This window comes from Lynx canadensis, chromosome A2 (assembly GCF_007474595.2).
Source record: "Lynx canadensis isolate LIC74 chromosome A2, mLynCan4.pri.v2, whole genome shotgun sequence".
Taxonomy (NCBI): Eukaryota; Metazoa; Chordata; class Mammalia; order Carnivora; family Felidae; genus Lynx; species Lynx canadensis.
The window spans coordinates 97,284,031-97,308,110 of record NC_044304.2 but is presented as its reverse complement, the minus strand read 5'-3'; the positions used below and the strand labels follow the sequence as shown (position 1 = coordinate 97,308,110).

Below are 24,080 nucleotides of genomic sequence, written 5' to 3'. Positions count from 1 at the left end.
GAAATCCTCATCAAATGCAAATTGTACTATTACTAATACTACCAATTATACAGTACTTAGTAATTTACTAAGTTCTTTTAAATTAGCTCATTTGAATGTAGATTCTTGCCACCCGTGAGACAGGCAGGAAGATATTATACACATCTTATCAAATTAAGGATACAGACTCAGAAAAGTTTATAGGGTATTGCTGAGGCCTGTAAGGGACAAAGCCAGAGCTTAAGTCTTGTGACTCCTAAATTTAGTGCAATTTTCACATCAAAAGACCTGCTATTATAATCATGTGCACAAGGAACAATTAAAAATAAGCAAGAAATGTAATTAGAAAAAAATATGACTCATCTAGAAAAGTAAAAATGACAGGTATTGTCTCATTATAAAGGTAGAAGACTATGAAAGCAGAGAAAAAGAATAACAATAATTTCCTTCATGGATACTCTCATTTCCAGTCTAGTGTGTTTCATTTTACACTGCTATTTTAGTGGAATTTCTTCCTCATCTCTAGGTGGCTCCCTTTCTGATTTGTCACAGTCATTAGCCCCAAATCTTATTTCTCTTCTACAGGTCCCTCTTGCCTCCCTTCTCACTTTTGGTATAAAATTCTCAAATTTCATGGAGAAAATGGAATTCATCTGGCTTCTGTGCTCTAGACTTCCTCTATTCTTACAACTTCTCCCAGCCTATCTTCCTTGAACAACAGAGTCAATGGCTAATCCTCTTAATGGCTAATCCTTACTCTGTGTCTCTATCGGCCCCCTCTTTCTGTCCAGGGATATATCCATGAATGATCAATCTCCAATTCTCATCAATTTCATTTTCCTTCTCTAGCCTCCTTTATTCCCCCATCTACAAAATGCTATATTATCTTTAGACTAAAAAAATGTTCCTTCAACCTTGCCTCATTCTCAAATCCTTCCTCCTTGTACTGTTAACCAACAGATTACTTGGAAGAGCATTTTGCCCTCCCTATGTGAATTTCCTTATCTCTCATTTATGCCTCAATTGATCACATTTTGATTTGGGGCTTCACCATGCACTAAGACTGATCCCATTCACGAATTCTGGATTTCTACGTTCTGTTAGCTTCATTCTACCCTGTCTAGTTCCTAAAGTGACACTTCCGACTGTCCACTTTTTAAAACTCTTTCCTCCCCTTGTGTGTCATGATACAGTTATTCTTCTCCTGCTTTTCCTCTTACCTCCTTTACTGCCCCTTCTCAAAATGTTTTTGATAGTTGCATTACCAAGTCCTCTTCTTTAATCTCTAAACTCTGTGCCTATTCAATGTCTTCCATTCAAGTAACTTCAACTATCACCTCACACAATACCCAGATTCTCCAATTCCATCTGAGTAGCTCAGACTTCTTAATGAGTGCCCTCACCTACAGAATTAAATCTAAATTGTTGGTTTCTTCACAGTTTACCCTAATTTCCCACGACTCCCTCAATACATGTCACCATTCTGTTTAAACGTTTCAGGGGTTCTCCACTACCCTCAACACAAATTAAACTCAATATTCTTATTTTTAGGAAATATACCCTGAAGTATTTAGAAGTAATAAAAACATGGATAGATACATAAATGAATTTATACCACACCGAATACAACTTAAGATATTATTCATAATGTAATATCTGCTTACCTCATCTCTTATTAGCCCTCTCCTCAAATGAGGCACATGGAAATAACAGCCAAAACCAAACGCAAATAAAAAAAGCACTTTGAATTTAAGTTCCAGCCATACTAAAACTGCTAGTGATTCCCTGAATAGGCTACAGTCTATCTTCAGTATCTTTGCATATGCTATTTCTTGTGCATGAAACAACCTTCCTTTCTCATAACAGGCCCTCACCCTTAAAATCACTTTACCTGAAAACTAGTTTTGAAAACTTATAGTTAGTGCCTATTCTCTGTAATCTTGCTGTACCCTATTCTTCCCCTATTTTGGCACTTGTCACATTACTTTCTTAATTAACTATATCTGCCACTCATCTGGAAGCTCTTTGAGGAAAGGAACTCTATCCTGTTAACTGGGTATCAGCACCTTTTAGCCTAGTACCTAGAAAATGGCAGGTGATTAATAAATATCTGTTGAATCATAGCAGAGTTGTCTAAATTCAACTTTGCTTTTATGACTGTAGGCTACAATAATGCTCTTTCAGTTAATAAGTGTATCCTTCTAACCCCACAGTTCTTCTGGAAATATTACCTCCTCTGTAAAGCTTTCTTAAACCATCACCTGTATCTAACCAACCCCCATCCTAAGTGCCTCTATCCATGGTGCTTTCATAGTTCTTTGTGCTCAATTCTGTACTTACTCTTCATCTTACCATACTATTATTCATCAGAAAGTCACTATACACTAGATACTGAAAATTCTTTGAAGGCTGAGACTGAGGCTAATTACTAGCCACACTCCTAACACTGAATGTAAAGCCAGCAATATTACATAAATAATACTAATATGGATTGTTGTATTCTCAGGGTCTAGCTGCTTACTACGAAAATAATTAAAAAATACATAAAAACATGCATACATACATACTTTTTAAATAAATGAAATCAATCAATCAATCAATCAGTCAATCTTAAGTAATGACACAGCCATCTACCTAAATAAGTGGAATCCTTCCTATCCCCCAGTAGTCATAAGGAATCTTACAATAGAATCTAAAGCTCTAAAAACTAGTTTTAGCAAATTATAAGAACTGAAAATCTGGATATGCAATGTAACTCCAGGTTAGTAAATAAAAAAAGTTATCGATGATTTTACAGGAATTATAAATTATGCTGCATTGATGTTTCTTTAACTGTGAATTTCTACTACTTTAATGATATACTTTCAGGTCCAGCACAAATATAAAACATATGTTTAAATCATTTGAAATATATACATGTAACATTATTCTACACTTTTGGAATAAACAAATCAACAAAGACAAAATACAATTATGTGAGACTGCAAGTTACCAGAAAGTTGAATTCTAGAATTTGTCTTCATATTTTGTTTTTTGAAAACTTAAACACATTTTGTCAAAAAAAAATGTTAGAAATGTTGACTAGGTTCCCACTGGATCCTACAAAAGCTTATTTGGTGTATGAAGTGGTTGCAGTGCTAAACATGTACTGTGAAAAGAAGCAAAGAAAAATACCAGTGCAGTATAAGTAATTAAGCAAAACAAGGTCAACAAAATCGAATACTGTTTTATCCATCCCAAATGCAAATACCTCTAAGGAAAGAAGACAGGTTTAAGTAAAGGACAAAGAGCTATATGGAGACTACTGTGGAGATTCTAGAAAGGACTTTGGGGTTTTCGAGGTGAATAGAATGCTTGCCCTTATATCTATCTCCAAACATTATGAGCCAAAATATGCCAGACTTGACTTATGGGCCACAAATGTAATGATAAAAGGGAAGAAAACAGGCTATTTAACAACAACAACAACAAAAGTTTCCTGAAGAATCTGGGCATGAGTTTGAAAAAGTGGGAACATGCTCAAGAGAATGTATGTTGTGCAAGAAGATGACCTGGGTTTGAGTTAACTGGGCAACAGAAGTAACAGAAAATTCTGTCTGGAAAATGTGGCATCAGCATAACCACCACAGTAGGGTTAGAGTGGTGGCAGCAGAGGTACTAGATCAAAATTCCCTCTTCTCAGTAAAGTGACAGGATCCATCCAGCACAATTAGTCACTATGAAGAAAGTCGGCACAGACAGAAGAGTAGGACAGGCAAGTAAGGGGGAGAAACACAAGGAGTGCTCATGAGCTTTTAAAATTTGGTTGCTTAGGGGCGCCTGGGTGGCGCAGTCGGTTAAGCGTCCGACTTCAGCCAGGTCACGATCTCGCGGTCCGGGAGTTCGAGCCCCGCGTCAGGCTCTGGGCTGATGGCTCGGAGCCTGGAGCCTGTTTCCGATTCTGTGTCTCCCTCTCTCTCTGCCCCTCCCCCGTTCATGCTCTGTCTCTCTCTGTCCCAAAAATAAATAAACGTTGAAAAAAAAAAATTTTTATAAAATAAAATTTGGTTGCTTAAAACCAGAGAGACCTAGATGTTCAAATACAGACCTCAGTCCATACTTTGATACACTGTTTCATAGAACCATTAACTTCTGGATGCCATAGAAAATCCTAAAAAAAGAAACATAGTGAATAAAAAGTCAAAGAAACTTATTCGTGCTGCCTAAAAGAAACATGAACCCATCTCTTCAAGAGTACCTAAAGTAAGTGGTGCCTGGGTGGCTCAGTCAGTTAAGCATCCAACTTCAGCTCAGGTCATGATCTCACAGTTCGTGAGTTCGAGCCCCGCGTTGGGCTCTGTGCTGACTGCTCGGAGCCTGGAGCCTGCCTTGGATTCTGTGTCTCCCTCTCTCTCTGCTCCTCCCCTCCTTGCACTCTGTCTCCCTCTGTCTCAAAAATGAATAAACATTAAAAAAAAAAAAAAAAAAAAGAGTACCTAAAGTAAAACACACCTTGTCCATGACATCTTCATCTCCCATCTCGGTTTCCCAAGGGCCTCACAGGAATTCTTGTATCCACTTCTACTTTCCTCTAAACTATTCTCCACAGTCACTTTTAAAATTTAAATCTGATCTTGCCACACATCCTTGCTTAAATAGTCAAGGACTTTCAAAGTCCTTAAAACTACTAAGGGGGTATAGGATCTGGCCTCTACCAAGACATTCTACCTTTTCTCCTCCCACTTTCCCCTCACTTTAAGTACCCTGTTGATTCTCCTTCAGCTCCTGGAATGCTCTATGTGCTCCTTTCTTCTCTAGGACTTTGCACATACTGTTCTGCCTACAATGCTCATAAAACTTCTCAACTGAGCCTGACTCGCTCCTACTTATCCTTGAAGCTTCAGTTAAAACATCTTTCTCAAAGAGGAAAACTATTTTTAATTCACTGTTTTGTACATTCCTAATGCCCACTTCTTCCTTTTTTAATTTTTTTTTATTATTTTTAGAGGGAGAGACAGTGCGAGCAGGGGAGGGGGCAAAGAAGAGAGAATCTTACGCAGGCTCCACCTTCGGCATGGAGTAAGACTTGGGGCTCAATCGCACAACCCTGGGAGTTAAATCCAAAAGCTAAAAGAGTTAAAATCAAGAGTCAGAAGCTCAACCAACCGAGCCACCCAGGCGCCTCCCACTTTTTCCTTTTCACCATCCTTATTCCACATTTAAAGCATGTAGTGAACTGTAATGACTTTCAAAATCCATTAAGTCTAGGACATTTTTGTCTTGACCCCTACTGTATTCTCAGTATTTAGGAGAAGTCACTGTGACTAGGAATTCAGAAAAGTCACAGATATTCTTTTATGGATATTAATCCTGAACACATACCGGTTTCAAATTAACATACAAGATTATTATTTTCTGGATTAAAAAATCTGAGAGACCAAATTTTCCATTTCATTACACAAAACTGTGCATACGAACATTTATTCAATCATTTTACCATTCTTATCTACTCTAAATACACTGAAATATATTTAATACCTACAAAGCATTAGCTGATCTACAAATAAATTAACCAATGAATATAGTTTCAACATAACATTTAGCTTACTGTTACATTAACCTACCACTTTAACTGATGAAATCTTGTCTTCAAAAGGAATGTTTCCATGCTGTCATTAAAAAGAGACAAACCAAGGAATATTAATGTATGGATTAATTTTATGTCATTAATTCTCCCTTTAGCTGCTTTTGCTGATTTATTTATGCACTACATCTCAATTATCTATATTCAACCCGAAGGGAAAAACACTTGCATAGAATACCAAAAAATAAGTGACACTAAATTGTTTATATGTGATTTTTAACATCTAAGATAAGAGTCTAAAGATAAAACCTCAACTCCAAACAAGCAGTTATGTGAACCTGTATCTTTTTGCCAAGATTGCCACATTCCAATTTAGTCTTAATATTATTATCTATGGCAGAGATGGAGAGCTCCTCTGCATTTCTTGAGTCCCCACCAGTTAGAACCACATGACTAGTTCTGGCCAATGTAACATGGCTAGATGTGATGTGGGTCACTCCCAGCTGAATTTCTCAGGGTAATTCTCTAGTCTCTGACTTAACCTGATGCTGAGACTACAGAGGCTGGTACAACTGGAAGGTGGTATAAATTCCAACACGGAGGGATCTCCAAATGACTGCATAGAGTAAAACCTCTTGCCAACCCACCCACAACATGTAGCTCTAAGTGAGAAATAAACTTCTGTTTTGTCAAGGTTGTAGAGTGGTTTGTTGCTGCAGCAACATCTAGTCTGTTCTCAACAATACACTAGTATCAGTCTTGTCTGAACAGGAGTGCACATATACGGCTCTAGGTTATTTTGGGTTTCGTTTCAAAGACTGTATAAATGGTCCAGTTGAATAAAAAAATCAGAGTTTGGAGACAACTTCTAGTAACCAAGCACTCCATAAAACTCTAGGGTGGGGTGGGGGATAGAAGTGGTCAAATAAAAAAGGTAATTCTTCCTAAAACCAAGGTTGAAATGTCTTCATTAATTTAACCAGACAAACAGTATTTATACTTATATCTCTGTGAAATAAAGCTTACTTTTATCAGCAGGCTAACTTTTAAAATTCAAGCATCATTTCCCAAAAGGACTCTGAGACCAACTGTACTTTCAGGTGTGTTCTATGAAGAGTTTCCTTGGTCAAATAAGTCTCGGAATTACTGGGTCAGACCAAATCACACAAGTGTTTTCCTTCTACTATCCCATAGCTATTGCATAGCTCAGGTAATTCAATTTAACCTCTCTCTTCTTTTCCTTTGATATACACAAAAGAATATGTCTCATATGTAAGTCACAAAGCACAGTAAAAATAAATAAGCACTCATGAGTCCATCGCAGAAATCAGAGCACTACCAACACACTGAATGACCTATGTGGACCTTTCACTACTTTGAATTTTGTTTGTATTTTGCTTTCTTTTTTATTATATAGTTTTGTCACATGTATATGCATCCTTTAATGATACATTGTTTAGTGTTACTGGCTTTCTCTCCCACTTTTAATTTTGAGAAATGTCAAACTTAAAAAAAAGAAAAGAAAAATGTCAAACTTGGAGCAAAATTGACAAAATTATAATGAGCACCCCAAATACCCTTTATGAATTGTTAACATTTCCTCCACCAGCTTCTTGTCTCTCTCTGCATAGACATATACATTGTTTTCCTTTTACTGAACCATATAAAAGTAAAGTGCAGGATGAGCACTGGGTGTTGTATGGAAACCAATTTGACAATAAATTTCATATATTGGAAAACAAAAAAAAGTACAGTGCAGACATAACATTTCACCCTTTAAAACATCAGCATGTATTTCCTAAGAACATGGATATTCTTTTACATAACCTCAATACTATAATCCCACCTAAGAAATCTGACATTGATAAAATATTAATCTAATATACAGTCCATGTTCAAATTTTCCACTCTCTTCTTTTTTCGTCGCTATAGCTCTTTTTTAAAAATTTTTTTTAAATGTTTATTTTTGAGAGAGAGAGAGAGAGAGAGACAGAGCATGAGCAGGGGAGGGCAGAGAGAGAGGGAGACACAGAATCCGAAGTAGGCTCCAGACTTTGAGCTGTCAGCCCAGAACCTGACGTGGGGCTCAAACTCATGAACTGTAAGATCATGATTTGAGCCGAAGTCGGGATACTTGACCCTGAGCCACCCAGGCACCCATCTCTATAGCTCTTCTATTTTAATCTAGAATTCAATTAAAATCATATCTCTTTATCATGTCTCTTTACTCTTTAAATCTAGAACATCTCCTGGCCTTTTAAAACTTTCATACGTCGGGGCGCCTGGGTGGCACAGTCAGTTGAGTGTCCGACTTCAGCCAGGTCACGATCTCGCGGTCCGTGAGTTCGAGCCCCGCGTCAGGCTCTGGGCTGATGGCTCAGAGCCTGGAGCCTGTTTCCGATTCTGTGTCTCCCTCTCTCTGCCCCTCCCCCGTTCATGCTCTGTCTCTCTCTGTCCCAAAAATAAATAAACGTTGAAAAAAAAAAAATTTAAAAAAAAAAAAAATAAAAAAAAAATAAAACTTTCATACGTCAATGAACTTATCATATTTATATATATCAAATATTATATTTATTATTTTTGTAGAGTCTAGGCTGGTTGATAAAACACATCAAATCTAGATTATAAACAGCACTGACAGTTACCCTCTTGTGCATATCTCTTACACGAGTAAGAGTTTCCCTACAGGTTCACAGGCCATACAAATATTCACCCTCACATGATAATGTAAGTTATTTTCTGAAGTGTTTTAATAATTTATATTTTCATCAACAGTTTCAGATACAGAGTCTTTAATAAATCTTTTCAGATTTCATATTTTTTTGCCATTGTCCAATTTAATTTCTGTCACATAAGTAGGTATAAAATGGTATTTCACTATGGTCTTAATTTGAATTTCCCTGGTTACCAAAGAAGTTAAACATCTTTTAGATTCATGCTGGGATTTATGTTTTCTTTTCTGTGAAATGACTGGCCATGCCTTTACCCTTTTGTTTTCTATTAGGTTGTCTTTTTTTTTTTTAATTAATTTGTGATTCCTTACATCTCTTGGATGTATATTATAAATATCTTCTAGTTTGTAGCTTAGCTTTTTTCTGTCAGGTATCTTTTGGTGAACAGATACTCTTAATCTTAAGGCATGTGAATTTATCCATCTTTTATTTTATGGTTAGCATGTTTTGTTTCTTATGTAAGAAACTTTTTCCTACTTGAAGTAATGAAGATATTCCCCTGCATTTTTTTTCCCTAAAGGTTTAAAAGTTTTGGCTTCCACATTTAAGTCTAAATTCATCTAGAAATGATTTTACTTGATGGTGTGAGGTAGGGCTTCCAATTTCACTTTTTTCTATATGTATAACAATAACCATAATGATGCCTCAGATCATTAATTAGATAGACCTTCTTTTCTCCAGGGATCTTTAATGGCATCTCTGTTATTTATTAAGTCTTTGTATATGCACGCATTTATTTTAAAGTTCTATATCCTGTTCAATTGGTTTCTTGATTTAGCTCTACCAACACCACATTGTCTTTATTACAACACAGTTAAAATCAGTCCTGATACTGGAAGATAAGTCTTTTCCACCTTGCTCTTCAGATCTGTTGTTGTTTTTCTTGGTCCACTGCCCTTCCACATAAAATTTAGGATAAACTGGTAAAGTCCCACAACAAATCCTGTTAGGATTTTATTTGAATTACATTGAACCTACAGATCAATTTAGGAATAACTGACATATTTCCAATATTGATTCTTCTCATTCCAAAACAGTATATATTTTCCATTTAATTATATCATTTTAAATTTTGTTTACATAAAATTTTTTTTCTGTATACAGAAATCATCCACGTTTGCGAGGCTTGTTCCTATGTACTATATGGTTTTTGTTACTTTTGTATACAGTATATTTTAAGTATTTTGAACTCTATATTCCTGGAGTGCAGTATGCAATTCACTTTTAACAGCTTTATTGAGTTACAATTAATTTTTGTATGTTTATCTTAATATCAACTATCTTGTTGAAATTTTTATTACATCTAGTAATTTTCTATAGATTCTTCAGAGTTTTCTTTGTATATAATTGTATCATATGAAATTCTGAGTCTATCTCTTTCTAATCTTTACATCTTTACCTTTCCTTGGCTAAGGGCCTCTAATATAATGCTGAACAGAAGCAGCAATAATGGGCAGCCTTTCTTCTTATTGAGTTTAACATAAATGTGTCTAACATTTCACTGTTAGGGATATTTACTGTAGGCGTCTAGAATTTTTATCAGGTTAAGTTAGAATATAAAGGAACTAATCTCATAGAGACAGAACAATACCAATTCTCTGATATTGTCAAGGCCTGCTTAATGGCCCAACATGTTGTCAAAAAAGGTTCCACATATACTTTGAAAAAATATATTCTTTTATTTTTTAGTGTCTTCTTTAAGTATTGAGCTGTAAGTTCATAAAATCAGATATGCTTAGTAATTTTGCTTGTCCTATCATTAAATGCATGAGCAGTGAGCAATTCTCTCACTTTGATGGAGGATTTGTCAACTCCTCACTGTAATCACATTAATTTTGCTTTATACATTTTAAGGTTAATTTATTTCATGTGCATGAGTTTAAAATCTTAGTGATTTGAAACTTTTGTCATTAAAAAGTATCTGTATCCCTGATAATACTTTTTGCCTTACCATCTATTGTCTCACATTAATATGACTTATCTTTCTTTAATAAGTATTTGTCTAATAAATCTTTTCTCATTTTTAATTACAACCTTCCATATCCTTTTGTTTTAGGTATGTATTTTGAAGCAGCAGAAAGTTCTTTTAAAAACCAATCTGAAAATCTGTTTGGTAGGCAAGTTTAGACTGCTACCCTTATTTTGATTATAAATGTTTCTACCATTTTACTTTTTGATTTCTAGCTCCCTCACACATACATAGGTTTTTTTATATATGTGGAATATATATAAACACTGATTTTCACATGTACATATGTTTTTGTATATATACATATGAATGTATGTGTGTGAGCATATATGTGTGCGTGCATGTGTATGTACGTATGGCACATATATTTGGCATTAGATGAGTTTGGTTTTAATTTTTTTATTCTTCTGGTTTGGAATTCACACATCCTAATTCTTTTATCCTTTGCTCTTGAAATTTTACTATCATCTTTAACTTAAGTTCTGAAGTAAGATAATACTTTAAAGAGTAAAGAGGACATTAGAAAACTGACCATCTCCCTCTGATTTATAAGCTATTATTGGCTAGTTCTTTAATACAGTCTTTTTGTAAAATGTAAAAAAGAATTATTATTTTATATAGACAGTGTTTGTTTAGATTTACCTGTTTAGGATTTTCTTTAACCACTGCTTCTTACATTTCAGATCATTTTTTTCTGAATTATTCCCTTTCTTCCTGAAGTTTACCCTTTAAAAAGTCCTTTACTGTAAGTCTATCTAGCAGTAAACCCTCTTCACTTTTGTTTATCTGAAAATGTTCTAAATTTGAAGAATAGACATTGTATGCTAGATACACAATACAATTCGAGGTTGAAATTTACTTTCTGTCAGAAGTTTAAAGCTATTATTCTAGTGTCTTCTGGCTTCCAATATTACTACTGAGAAATATGCTGGCCCAAAGCTTAGTTTTCTACTGCAGCCTTTGGCATCTGTCTTCAGGTCAACCTGAACCCCTACTGAGTACCTACTATTATTGTTCCTATCTCTGGTTTGAATCATAGTTTGTTCCTTTTGAGGGGAGTGTGTCCCATTTCCTCAAAGTCTAGAAACACATCAACAAGTTTTTTGTTTTTTTTTTTAAATCTAGGATCTAGTTAGTTTGAGGTAGAAGGGGCCCCCAGAGTATCTAGTTTGCCCTCCAGCTGAAAGCAACACAGTTTTGTTGTTGTTGTCGTTGTTGTTTTACTGCAAGACGTCCAAGTTTTTAACATCCTAGCCTAAATTAAAATCATTGAAAAGGGGATATAACATCTAGTGCTGCCCAAACTTATTTGACCACGGCTTCTACAGAACTAATCTACAAAACAGAATTTGAAAAAAGTCCTGCTCTATAGCTTCTTTAAAATTCTTTTTGCCTTGTGGCGCCTGGATGGCTCAGTCGTTTAAGCTTCCGACTTCAGCTCGGGTCACAATCTCATGGTTTGTGGGTTAGAGTCCAGCATCCAGCTCTGTGCTGACAGCTCAGAGCCTGGAGCCTGCTTCAGATTCTGTGTCTCCCTCTCCTTTTGCCCTTCCCCTGCTCATTCTCTGTCTTTCAAAAACGAATCAACTTTAAAAAAATAAATAAATAAAATAAAATTCTTTTTGCCTCAATACAGAAAAGAAAAAAATTCAAACAAAGAACTGTCTTCAATACTTCTACCCAAACTAACCCACACCGAGGTTAAAACAATAATAATAATAATCAGCTTATACAATGTGCCAGACTGGGTGAGGCATAAGACATGTATTTAAAAAATAATAATGATAATATATCATCTCTGTCTTCAAGGTGTTCAGAGACAAGAGAACTAAGTAAAATACATTTTGGCAAATGCTCCACTAGCAATCTGAACTAGTTTCTCAGTAAATGTCTACGACAAACTGTCTTTGTTTCTTTTTAGAATGCATATACACTTAAATGTATCTGGTTTGATAATTGTGGGTTAACCGGGCACCTCTAAACAATGAAAATTGGAAACCTAGGTGTTATAACTAGGGCTCAGAAACAATGTACCATATTATGCCCACTTTGGGCTATAAACTAAACCATTATAGTTTTTTTCAACTAATTGTTGCCAAATCTATTATTCCAATTTTCAGAAATTCACACTATTCTGTGCCTAGAAATACTAAAACTGTTTCTTTGAAGTCAGAAATCTCTCTACTTTTTAGAAGTTCACATAAGTTTTTTTACCTTAAATTGTGATAATCTCATAGAATTCAATAGTTCCAATTTTCTATATAATTTTATGTATATAATTACCAATGAAAAATACACTTACAGATGCCAAATTAAATGAAAAATTGACTTTATCATTTTCCATTATGCAGATTTAAAATCTATACTAGCCTTTTCTAGTGGACAAAATTTCTAATAGCTGATGTATTCTTCTCACAAAGAACAGTTCCCAAGGAATTTAGCACCCACTGCTATCATTACTACGTGGCTAGATGTTTAGCTGTGAAGTCCCTAATTTTTTAACTCCTTACCACAGGGCAAGTTGAGGTGAACAGGCAGATTTTCATCATAAAATCATGAGCTATTCCCCCTAAAATTCTGAACTTTCTTGTATTTCACTTTTCTCTCCTTGCTATTGCCCACTCCCAATCATACACAGCTGAAGACAGGGATTCAAACTTTGGATCACTTAAAAATGTATAAAAAGAAAGGTATGATGATTCATAAAATACTAACTGATCAACAAATTAATTAACAAATATATATATAGAGAGAGATCCATTCTTGCTAGTTTTCAAAGATATATTTTTAAAATCAGAAATTTTCGGGGTGCCTGAGTGGCTCAGTCGGTTAAGCGTCCGACTTCAGCCAGGTCACGATCTCGCGGTCCGTGAGTTCGAGCCCCGCGTCGGGCTCTGGGCTGATGGCTCAGAGCCTGGAGCCTGGTTCCGATTCTGTGTCTCCCTCTCTCTCTGCCCCTCCCCCGTTCAAGCTCTGTCTCTCTCTGTCTCAAAAATAAATAAACGTTAAAATAAATAAATAAATAAATTTTAAAAAATAAAATCAGAAATTTTCTATAAAAGTAGCAGATATTTGTTGCATTGTTGTTTTAATTATATAGCATAATTGCCCAGTGCCAGTACAGTTGCAGAAAATTAGGTCCTGATGGGCATTGCCAATAACAGTATAAATGAAAATAGTTTAGCAATATAATCAATATTTTTTAAACTGGATTCTTTAACCTAATATTTGCATTGCAGGGATTCCATCTACAGAAATAATTTAAAAAGCAAAGTTTTCACACAAAGATGTAATTGAGAATGTCCTTTCTTAAATTGCAAAAGTAAAAAAAAAATACAAAAGTACAAGAAGAAAAAAGAAAATTATATATTACATCATATCCATTCAATAACATGTTGCCATTATGATGATACTTACATTGATTATATAATAATACCATGAATTATGATAAGTGGTGGAAACAAGACATAAGACATGCTAAAAGATTACAAGATTATTATTTCAAAGAGACTGAAAAGAAATATGGCAAATATGAAAAGAATAAGGGATATTTGCTCTTAGTTTTTGTTGTAAGGAATTCTCAAAAAAATTTCCATTGAAAGAACTTATCATTTCTGAAAATTAGAAGTTTCAGGTAATAAAAGGTTTACTAATCTGTTGCCACCACTTATTTTTCTTATGTTCCTCATTATGTTCTCTATGATACTCCCCATCGTCCCTTTTTCCTTCCACCTTTCCCAAAACCAAAGTAATAAAACTTTTATCACTCTTTTTGTTATTATGAAAAGACCCATTCCTCCTATAACTATTCAGGTGGTTAACTTCTAAAACAATAAAGAAAATAGGTAAGTTTTACCTTATTTCCTTCTTCTTTGAATTGGGGATTAATTATTTTTACAAAAGAATAAAACAACTGACGAATTCTGGAATCTCCAATAAATGCAATATGTTTATCTACAAGACAGTTCTTTGCTTCACTGAAATCAACAAAGAAACATTAATTACAATAAGTAAAATCAGCATGTTGGCATTTCAAAGCACAGTTTGTGAAGAAAGTAGTGCAGGATTATTATACATATAGTTCACGTTGCTTTAGAAATAGGTGGCTAGGTTTGCTTAATCAACCAGCCCATGGATGATCAACTAACTCTCAATACTTACAGCCCCCATTTATTAAGTGTTTAATATGCACTCTAAGTATATTAAGTGCTTTATATCCATTATCTCAGAATAACTTGACAAGGTAGCTATCCAGGTCCTAAAGCTAGAGTCCTTCTCTCAAGGGCTATTTATTGCCTTGGGCCTGATTATCTCTCACCTGAGATAAAGAAGCTTGGACAAAATTCTTCCCCTAATGCTTCTGGCAGGAATCTTCATTTGGACTCACCCCCACCCCCACACTCTGTTGGCAATTCTCTACCATCATATAGAGAAGTACCATGTAGTATTTCCTTTGCTTCATCAACCTTTCTCCACTCGTTATTAAAACGTATCCTTGGGGCGCCTGGGTGGCGCAGTCGGTTAAGCGTCCGACTTCAGCCAGGTCACGATCTCGCGGTCCGTGGGTTCGAGCCCCGCGTCAGGCTCTGGGCTGATGGCTCAGAGCCTGGAGCCTGTTTCCGATTCTGTGTCTCCCTCTCTCTCTGCCCCTCCCCCGTTCATGCTTTGTCTCTCTCTGTCCCAAAAATAAATAAACGTTGGAAAGAAAAAAAAAAAAATTAAAACGTATCCTACAGAGGTGCTGGTGGCCCAGTCAGTTAAGCATCTGACTCTTGATTTCGGCTCAGGTCATGATCTCATGGTTCATGAGTTTGAGCCCCATGTCTGGCTCTGCACTGACAGCCTTGAGCCTGGAGCCCGCTTCAGATTCTGTATCTCCCTCACTCTTTGCCCCTCCTCCCTCATGCATGTGCTCTTTCTCTCTCAAAAATAAATAAATAAACATTAAAAAAAAAAAAGACCTGAGAAAAGAAAAAAAACAACGAAATAAGAAAACTTACCTGATTTTGTATTTATGCATCATGCAACTGTGAGGTTGCCAAACTTTCTCTCCAAGAAATCTGCCACTTGAGAGAAGGTATTCACATGAATCATTGCCTGTAACAGTTAAACAAACAATATTGTAAACAATAGTTATATTTTTATACATTGATTATCTGACCCCATGTAAGCTCTCTGAGATCAGAAAGCATAGTTTTCTATGCTTCACTGTACCTTCTCGGTACATTATTTATACATCCCTGAGAAGCATAGTAAATACTAATACATTAATATTCAGGAGGAGAAGAACCACTAATGACAGATACCTCACTATAGAAGATAGAAGAGACTCCTAACTCTCAAATGCTACATTCACTGCTTTGGCAGTGCCTTCTGCTTCAGGTTCTCTTTCTAGGGACGTCATCTCAACCTCAAACTAGCCCTTAAACCTGCTTACCACTCCTAGTTGGGAAAGAAGAGTTTAAGGAATAAGAGAGAAGACTTTGGAAATGTCTTCCTATTCAACTATTACAACGTATGGTGCATTTGCACATCTGGAAATATAGTAATTAAAATATTTTTTAAACCAACTCCCTGATTTTCACGACTTTCCTGTGAGGAAGTATGCTATCCCTATTCTGTAAATGTGGAAACAAAGGATTTATTCAAGAACTTCTTATTGAGGTCACTAAAACTTCATCCTTTTATAATTTACAAAGTAACATAAAACTATTTTAGCTACATGGTGGCTGAAGGTACATAGGATCAGTATCAACAACAAATGCAGATTTTAGTTTTTAATATTCAGCCTGTCTACCTCTCTTAACGTTCTCCCCTTCTTTTCCGTTGACCAACCAGCTCCTCCCAGATTGGTTGGGACTATCACAGTTTCACACCAAAAGTTCCACATCTGGGAAACCCTCAGTCCTATGTAAGTGGGGAGGTGGTCACCCTATTTCCCATGGCCATTTTATCATACACTAACTGAAATGACTGAAGGAGTTTAAAAGGGAGTTGGAAACATTCAAAAAGTCCAAATATGTCAAATGGATAAGGGAAAAAATGAGACATTTAGAATAATATAATCAAATCACATATTATTTAAATTAATCTCTGGTTCTTTATGAAGAGTCATCAGCAAGCTCTATTTGTTTCACAGACCGTTAAGGTCAGGATAACGAAACTCTACAGAACAAAAATGATACTGAATCACTCAGGGTGGGGAAAGAGAAAACCCAAAGATATTTAAAGTGGAAGAACACATCTTTTTTCTCAGTCTGGTTATCCATTTATCTGGTTAATATACAGATAAAAGGTGATACAAATACAAGACAGGTATGCATAAATAATGAAAGTGTTGTTATTTCAGTGTCATAAATTCTAAAATAGAGCAGGAAGGGAAAGTGAAAATACTGCATTGTAGTGTTGGTAGAAAACTGGATAAGGAAAGCAGAATATCAATTATTAAAATTTTGCAATATATATATTGCAATTTTGTATATGTAGGCTGTGCAGGTTTTTTGTTTTGTATTTCAAAATTTTTTTAATAACCTCTCTAAGGAAATCAGTTCTTAATTTTTTCCAATTATTAAAAACTAATTCTAGTTCTCAAAAACAAAATTAAGCTACATAAATAATCAAGAAGGAGTAAAGAAAAGACTATAGGAACACACAATTAAGTTATTTTTCTAAAAACATCCATCTGGGCGCATCTGGGTGGTTAGTCAGTTGAGAATCCAACTCTTGATTTCGGCTCAGGTCATGGTCCCAGGGCTGTGGGATGGAGCCCTGCGTGGGGCTCCAATCTGAGAGTGGAGCCTGATTGGGATTCTCTCTCTCCCTCTGCCCCTCTCTCCCAGGTTGCACTCTCTCTCTCTCTCTAAAATAATAAAACAAACAAACAAACAAAAAAATCCTTCTGCTATATTCTTTTATAATGGTTCTACAGTAAAATACTATTAAAAATCTAGTAAAGGGGTGCCTAGGTAGCTCAGTGGGTTGGGTGTCCAACTCTTGATTTTGGCTCAGGTCATGATTTCACAGTTTGTGGGATCGAGCCCCGTGACGGGCTCTGAGCTGACAGTGTGGAGACTGCTTGGGATTCTCTCCCTCTCTCTGCCTCTGTACTCTGCTCTCTCAAAATAAATAAACTTAAAAAAAAAAATCTAGTAAATGTTTAAAATTAGAATGGAAATTCCATATTTGCAACATTTCTACCTCTTTAAATATTTATAAACTAAGTAAAAAGTTAGTATCATCTATTTTCTAAAAAAGTTATAAAAAGTTGCAAATAACTCGGTATTAATTCTGTGCACTTTTTCTTCCCTTTCTTTCTCCCTTCCTTTTTTTTTTTTTGTTGTTGTTGTTATTTGATTTTTGTTTGTTAATAGAACTTTAAACAGAAACACGCCCTGGCCAATCTACAGTATGTGGGATTGTTATTGTTAACCATCTATATGAATTATCAGCATAGTTTTGTGGAGATGGAAGTACCAGACCAAAACATCTTAAAATAACCAGTCTTTCTCCACCAGAAAATGTGTTTTAAAATGCAAAGTTCTTTTCTTCCTCGATACTACTACTCACACATTGTTTTTCAGTAGTTCAGCCAGTGGGAAATAACAGCTCTCAACTGATGAACCCAAATTAGAAAACAAAAAAACAAAAAACAAAAACAAAAAAAACAGCAAAACAGATTTGAAGCTGTCACTAACCAAAAGACACTATAAACATAGTTCTTTACAGATTACTAGTCTTTCCAGGAAAGAAAGTTCTAATTTGCTAATGAATGCTAGTTGGTGATAACTCTTCTTAATATATTTGATGATGCAAATTTTTTTTTTTTTTTTAGTAATCCTTGTATCTGACATTAATACTCTCTGTATCATATCAGTTAAGGCTCAGTCAGAAGACAGAAACTGCACCGCTATTTTAATAGAGAGACTCTAATATAAAGAATTATAGAAAAGCAAAAGAACTAACCAGGCAACTGAAAAGGCAAGAGACTTTTTTTTATACTTGTCAGAAAAATAATAAAAATACTGGTGATAATAACTACTATTATCATCTGAAAATAAATTAACCTAATTTAGAAAAGGAAACTCGCACAAAATTCCACACTCAAACACAAGTTCTCTTTTACTGAGAAGGAAATACTTTTGGATCAAATCACTAAATGTAATCTAGATGTTAAAATAAGTTAACATGCCACATCTTCATTATGCATACTAAGTATATGTAAATATCTGCTGGCACATACTTCCCCGTCAAAATTGACCCAGAAAAACCCCCAAACAAAAGAAAACAAAAAATCCCAGTCATTATTTTCAATTGCCTCATATAATTTTGATAGCTGCTTTAAAACAACCAGTGTGAGATGCAAGTTGCCAAGTGCTCAGATAAATCAAGCTAGGAACACAATAAAAACAAACAAAAAACAAACAAACAAAAACAACTAAAGGGAAAGAATTATCTACTTCAGCTATCTCCAATACTAGATTATCTAGATGAATGGCTGTGTCTTCCTCTTCATTCTATTACCTTAACCACAAGCATTCTGGTTTGTCAATCTAAAGTCTTGGGTTTTTATACACGATTTTTCTGTTAGAAAGATACTAAAAGCAAACAAAATAAGTAAAAAGACAAATTTTAAAAAAGCCGAAAAACAAATGTAACTGCTAAAGAAAATATCTAACGTGCTAAATAAACTGTAGCTTATATTTTCCTTTGAATAGAATATCTCTGGCACACTGCACCTTTAGACTGGCTGAATCATCCTACCAAAGCTATCTGTTTATTACTACCAACCATGAAAATATTAGATCATAAAGTTTTTAATATGATTTGTAAAATATTTTGTTTGCCTAAAATTCAGCAAGGTTACACTTTGGTCTGTGCTAAAAAATCACCGTTTACATTTTTCTTTTGACAAACTAGGAATGCCTACATTACAAGTGGCATCTTATAGATCAGGATCTTTCTGGCAAAGAAAGAAAAGGCTAAGAGACCTAGAGTTGCTTCTTTCTTAAAATTCGGAAGCTTTGAACTCACTTTTCTCCAAAACATGCAATAATACTTAATACTTGCATTTAATAGGCCTGGTGACAGAAAGGAATTAGATTTCAACAAACTTAAAGCATTTGAGACAAGTTTACTTTATCAATTAAAAAATTAAAAATTGTCCAGATTGGAATTACCCTTAAGGCTATTGATACTGGCCTCTTGTCACAGAAATGATGTTTTTAATCTGTAATCACAATAGAAATGGACATCTTGTGATTTAGTAACTTTAGAAATTGAGAATATTTAAAAAATATATAGTTAATAGGGTTATTTTTTAAAATGTTTCCATATTTTATATAAAAATATTAATAATGAAAAAAAAACCCTCTATTTTGTAAAGTTCTATCAGAACATGCTATTAGAACATGAAATTCAATTAAAGCCAAAAGAACCAGGGGCCCCTGGGTGGCTCAGTCGGTTGAGCGCCCAACTGCAGCTCAAGTCATGATCTCACGGTTCGTGAGTTCGAGCCCCACGTTGGGCTCTGTGTTGCCAGCTCAGAGCCTGGAGCTTGCTTCGGATTCTGTGTTTCCCTCTCTACCTCTTCCCTGCTCACATTTTGTCTTGCTCTCTTTCAAAAAGAAATAAAAACATTTAAAATAAAAAAAAATAATAAAAAAACAAAAGAACCAAATGAAAGGAGAAAAATAGGACTTCAAAAAATAAGAAAAATAAGGACTTCGAAAATCTATTTATCCAGTTATTGTTTATGGAGTTTCTAATGTGTGTTAAGCTCTGATGATTTAAAGATGAATAAAATATCCTTGGAGGCTTATAGTTTGTGTGGGGGAGATGGATACAAATTATTACAATATAACATAAGTATGTACTAACTGCTATAGAAACACTGAATTCTTAATTCTTACTTCTGTGGTGGTGACATTTGAACCAGACCCTAAAAGAAAAATCTGTACTGTTTTAAGGAGGGGGGTCACTGCAAGCAGAGAAAATCAGGTATCTGACATATGTAAAAGAGAAAAGCATATTTAGACTGTGAGCCTGAAGTTTAGAAGAAGGAAAAAGATAAACATAGGTAATAAAAAGTAAGCTGGTCAGATTCTGAAGTTGTACACATGCAACTTTCAGAAAATTATTTTACTGGAAAAAGAAGGGGAAAACTCTTGGCTGGTACTGTGAGGCTGAGTTAGTGTTTCTAAATGATTTAACCCATTTCCCTTTGGAAAATGCTTTCTCACTCCATCTTCTATACATCACCACTGCCTAAGAAGCTCTGAGAAAGGCAGTCTATAACCTAATGGCATGAGGCAGACGAACTAACTGGGTTGTAAATCCTAGCTCAGTCACTGACTAATTGTGTGTCCTTAGGCAACTTAACCCCTCATGCCTCATCTTTACAATGTAAATAATACTGTAATTCGCCAGATCTAAGACCACTGATTATAATATAGACACATCATTATTTTATGCAACACTAGAAAAATGCTATCAATTAAACTTTGACCTGCAACAAAGTTTTAAAAATTCATCCTGATTACAGAGATGTCAAAAATGGGGGGGGGGGGGGGGGAATGATATATGATAATTTATCTACTTCATAGAATGGCTGGAAGGACAAAAGAAGATCAAACATGTAAAACCCTTAGTAGAACAGCGATTGACATATAACAAGTGCTCAATGTTATCACGTGGTGTTTGCCAAGCTTTACTTTCTGTTGTATATAATGCTTTCTTTACTTCCTATAGTTTGTATATGTATATTCAAACTGTATTCACTCTACCTTGCCTGAAGCATACTCATACCCACACAGTGCACTTTTTAATATAAAGCCTAAACCTCTGTATCTAATATAAGGTCCTTACTTATTTTAAAGATTTATGATATTGTGATTCAAGTGTAGGGTCATCTTTGTGTGAAGGGCGCTACATTTCACTCAGTTTGACACTGCCAAAGCATGAGGATGTCTAAAAACTTCCTGGTATGATCATTATTCTTCCCAAACAGTCTCTGGCTCAAGTTCTTGACATTCAGCCTGGGCAAGTACACACACCAGGTGTACTGCTTCACACTCAAGGCACTGAAGCACCTACAGAAGCTGATGACTAGCTTCTGGAGGAGGCTTTATAAACAACCCCAGATTGCTGCACTGACTCATAAGGTTCCATCTGACATTCTATTTTCCCTTCTGATGACAGATTTTGAAAGGATGAAATATATAATCTAAATATAATAATCATCCAAGCTTATCAAAAGATAAAAGCACAATATAAAAAAAGGGAGGGGGGACTAGATGTTTATTTTTCACACTATGGCATCAGTTACAACATTTACCTTCACCACCATCACAGAGACAAAATCGAGTTAGAGTACTGTCATCTTACAGACAAGATCGAGTTAGATTACTGTTGTCTTATACCAAACTAACATAAAATGATTAATAGTAGTTAAAAATTTTTCTTCAAAATGACCACAAATTAATGTGTCGACACTATAAAACATTAGTTTTATTTTGTACATCAAAGTGTCTGACTTCTGTTACAGCCACTGCAGATGAACCAAAGCCCGGCCAAATCACATGGCTGTGATCTATAGGAGGCTGAAGGGAAAAGGCCAAAGGGTATAAAGAATTTGTCTTTTAAAATCGATTTAGTGCATTCATATAAAGAGCTATTCGTCCATTATGGTACTAGAGTATGAGATTTTTAATCCTCAAGAATTGGAGAACACAAGGCAGCAAAACTGATCAAAATGTCCTACACTTTGAAAGATCTCCTGGGATGAAAACAGAGCTCAGATTCCAGTACCTGGTTTACTGGATATTTTGCCAAAGTGGTGTGAAGTTAAATGGGAACAGCGTTAAATGTGCACCTGTCCATTACACATTACATCTTGACCAATTAATCTCACAGTCACCAAGAGCTGTCCAGATAATGGTTTCGATAATACTAAGAGCCAAAAATAAGAGATCCTATCATTATTAATTTCCCTCAGCTTGTCAGCCTCTCTCCTAGTGGCATTTTAACACAACATTAAAAAAAAAAAATCAATCAACAAGGACAAGTAAATACCCCTTGATTACTGAAAGATAATTCGTTCTGAAATACGGAGGTCATCTTTCCTTTCCCCCTTTACACCAATTTCAAAACCCACATTGAAGGCCTCTTTTCAAACTGCTTCCAACGTTCATTTCCCTGCCCACCTCGACTCCTGTCAAGCCAGAACTTCAAATATCTGCCCCACTGTCTTTAATTTGTAAAAAGTGTGCAATCAGAACCCTCTAAACGTTTCTGAATCACGCAGGCTGGGTGACACCTCCTCCATTTGGCCAAGGGCATCCTTTGCCAGCTGTCGCCCCCGCGGCAGAGGAAAATGGGGCGGCCCTTGCCGCTGTCCAACAACAGCTCGGCTTAGCCCTACAGGGCAGAGGCCGGATTAAACAAAGGCGAAAGAGCCAGACCCCTAGGGCGCAGAAATCGACGACCCCAACTCCGGGCAGAGGTGTCCCCTTGCAGGGCGGCCTCCGCCTTCGGCGGCCCGGGCTAGCACCACCCCCCCCGAGGGCCGCGGGCCCTCCCTCCTGCACTCGAGCCCCGGGCCTGGCGCGACTACCTCGGCCCTGCTCGCGCTGGTGCTCGGACCCCGGCAGCAACACGTCCAGACCCGGGTCGGCTGCCCGACCGCAGCGCTGGGCGGCTCGGGGGGGGGGGGGGGCGCGCCAGGACCACGGGCCAAAGTCCAGGGGCGGCCCTCACTGGAGTCCGCTCGCTAGGCCTCGGGCGCCCGGCCCGCCGCCGGGGCCACCTGGGGGCACGTGGGGCCACCGCCTCCCCCGCCGGCCCGGCGCGCGGGCGGGCGGGCGAACGCGTGAGCGTGGGCGTGTGTTGGGCGAGGGGGGCGGCCTCCAGCCGCCGCGTCGCCTCCTCCCCCGGCCGGCCCGGGCAGGGGGAGGGCCCGCTCACCTCGGTAGCGGCGGGAGGCGAGGTGGCACGCTGCGAGGAGCAGCACGGCCACCAGCGCCAGCACCTTGGCGCTCCTCACGCTGAAGTAGTGGTTGATCTCCCGCTTGCCCAGGTTGTAGGCCAGAGCCGCCATCTTGGTTCCTCCATGACAACAGTGCGCGGCGGAGCGAGGAAGGGGCGCCGCACAGGGGCAGCACTGGGGCGGCCGCCGCAGCCAGGCTAGGAGCCGCCGCCAGCTCCCGCGGCCGCCACCCGCGCCTCCCGCCGGGGAGCCTGACCCCGCCGCCGCGGCGCCCCGGGCCCCCCCCTGGCCCTCCTCGGCCGCGGCCGCCTCAGCGGCTTTCCCCCAGACTCGCCACCCCGGCTCGGCGGTGGCGGTTCCCCAGGCGCCCTGGACGCCTGTCTCCTCCCCTTCCTCCTCCTCCCCTTTAGCCTCCTGCCTTAATAGCGGCTGCGCCTGCGAGGGGGGTCCGGATGCCCAGTGCTCCGGGGTCACGGGCTCCTGATGGCCCTCTGGGGTCACCGGGTCATGGGCGCCAGCGGGCGGCGGCAGCGTCAGGGGCATGGGGATGTGGGGAGAGGGAACGAGGGGTCCGACCTAGCCCGAAAGCGAGCTCTGGGGCTTTCTCCTGTCGTACTGGCCACTACCTGAGTCTAGGTTGGGGCAACAGAGCTACAGTTACGGAAGAAAAGTACACACTATTCCACTTCTTCCTTCCGCAACGCACCCTTTCCTGAGCTTTCTACCCCCCTGAACCTGCCCAGCTGGATGCGACGTCCCAGGGGCTTATGGTCAAGCTAGCTGGTCAGTCTGGCTGATCCTAGGTGCTTGCCAGATGTCGAAACCGCTGATAGCCCTAGCACTCAACCCACGGGT

At 37.5% G+C, this 24,080-nt stretch overlaps 1 protein-coding gene across 1 annotated transcript in view; it reads right to left on the bottom strand.

The window, feature by feature from the left end:
- CASD1 (CAS1 domain containing 1) overlaps nt 1-23,416 on the bottom strand; it is a 52,213-nt gene extending 28,797 nt beyond the window's left edge. Inside the window, 5 exon segments of the mRNA XM_030307967.1 lie at nt 4,067-4,129; nt 5,583-5,627; nt 14,100-14,220; nt 15,244-15,340; nt 23,204-23,416. Coding sequence (XP_030163827.1) covers nt 4,067-4,129; nt 5,583-5,627; nt 14,100-14,220; nt 15,244-15,340; nt 23,204-23,336 — 459 coding nt within the window. The 5' untranslated portion in view covers nt 23,337-23,416.
- Between the last annotated feature and the right edge of the window lie 664 nt (nt 23,417-24,080).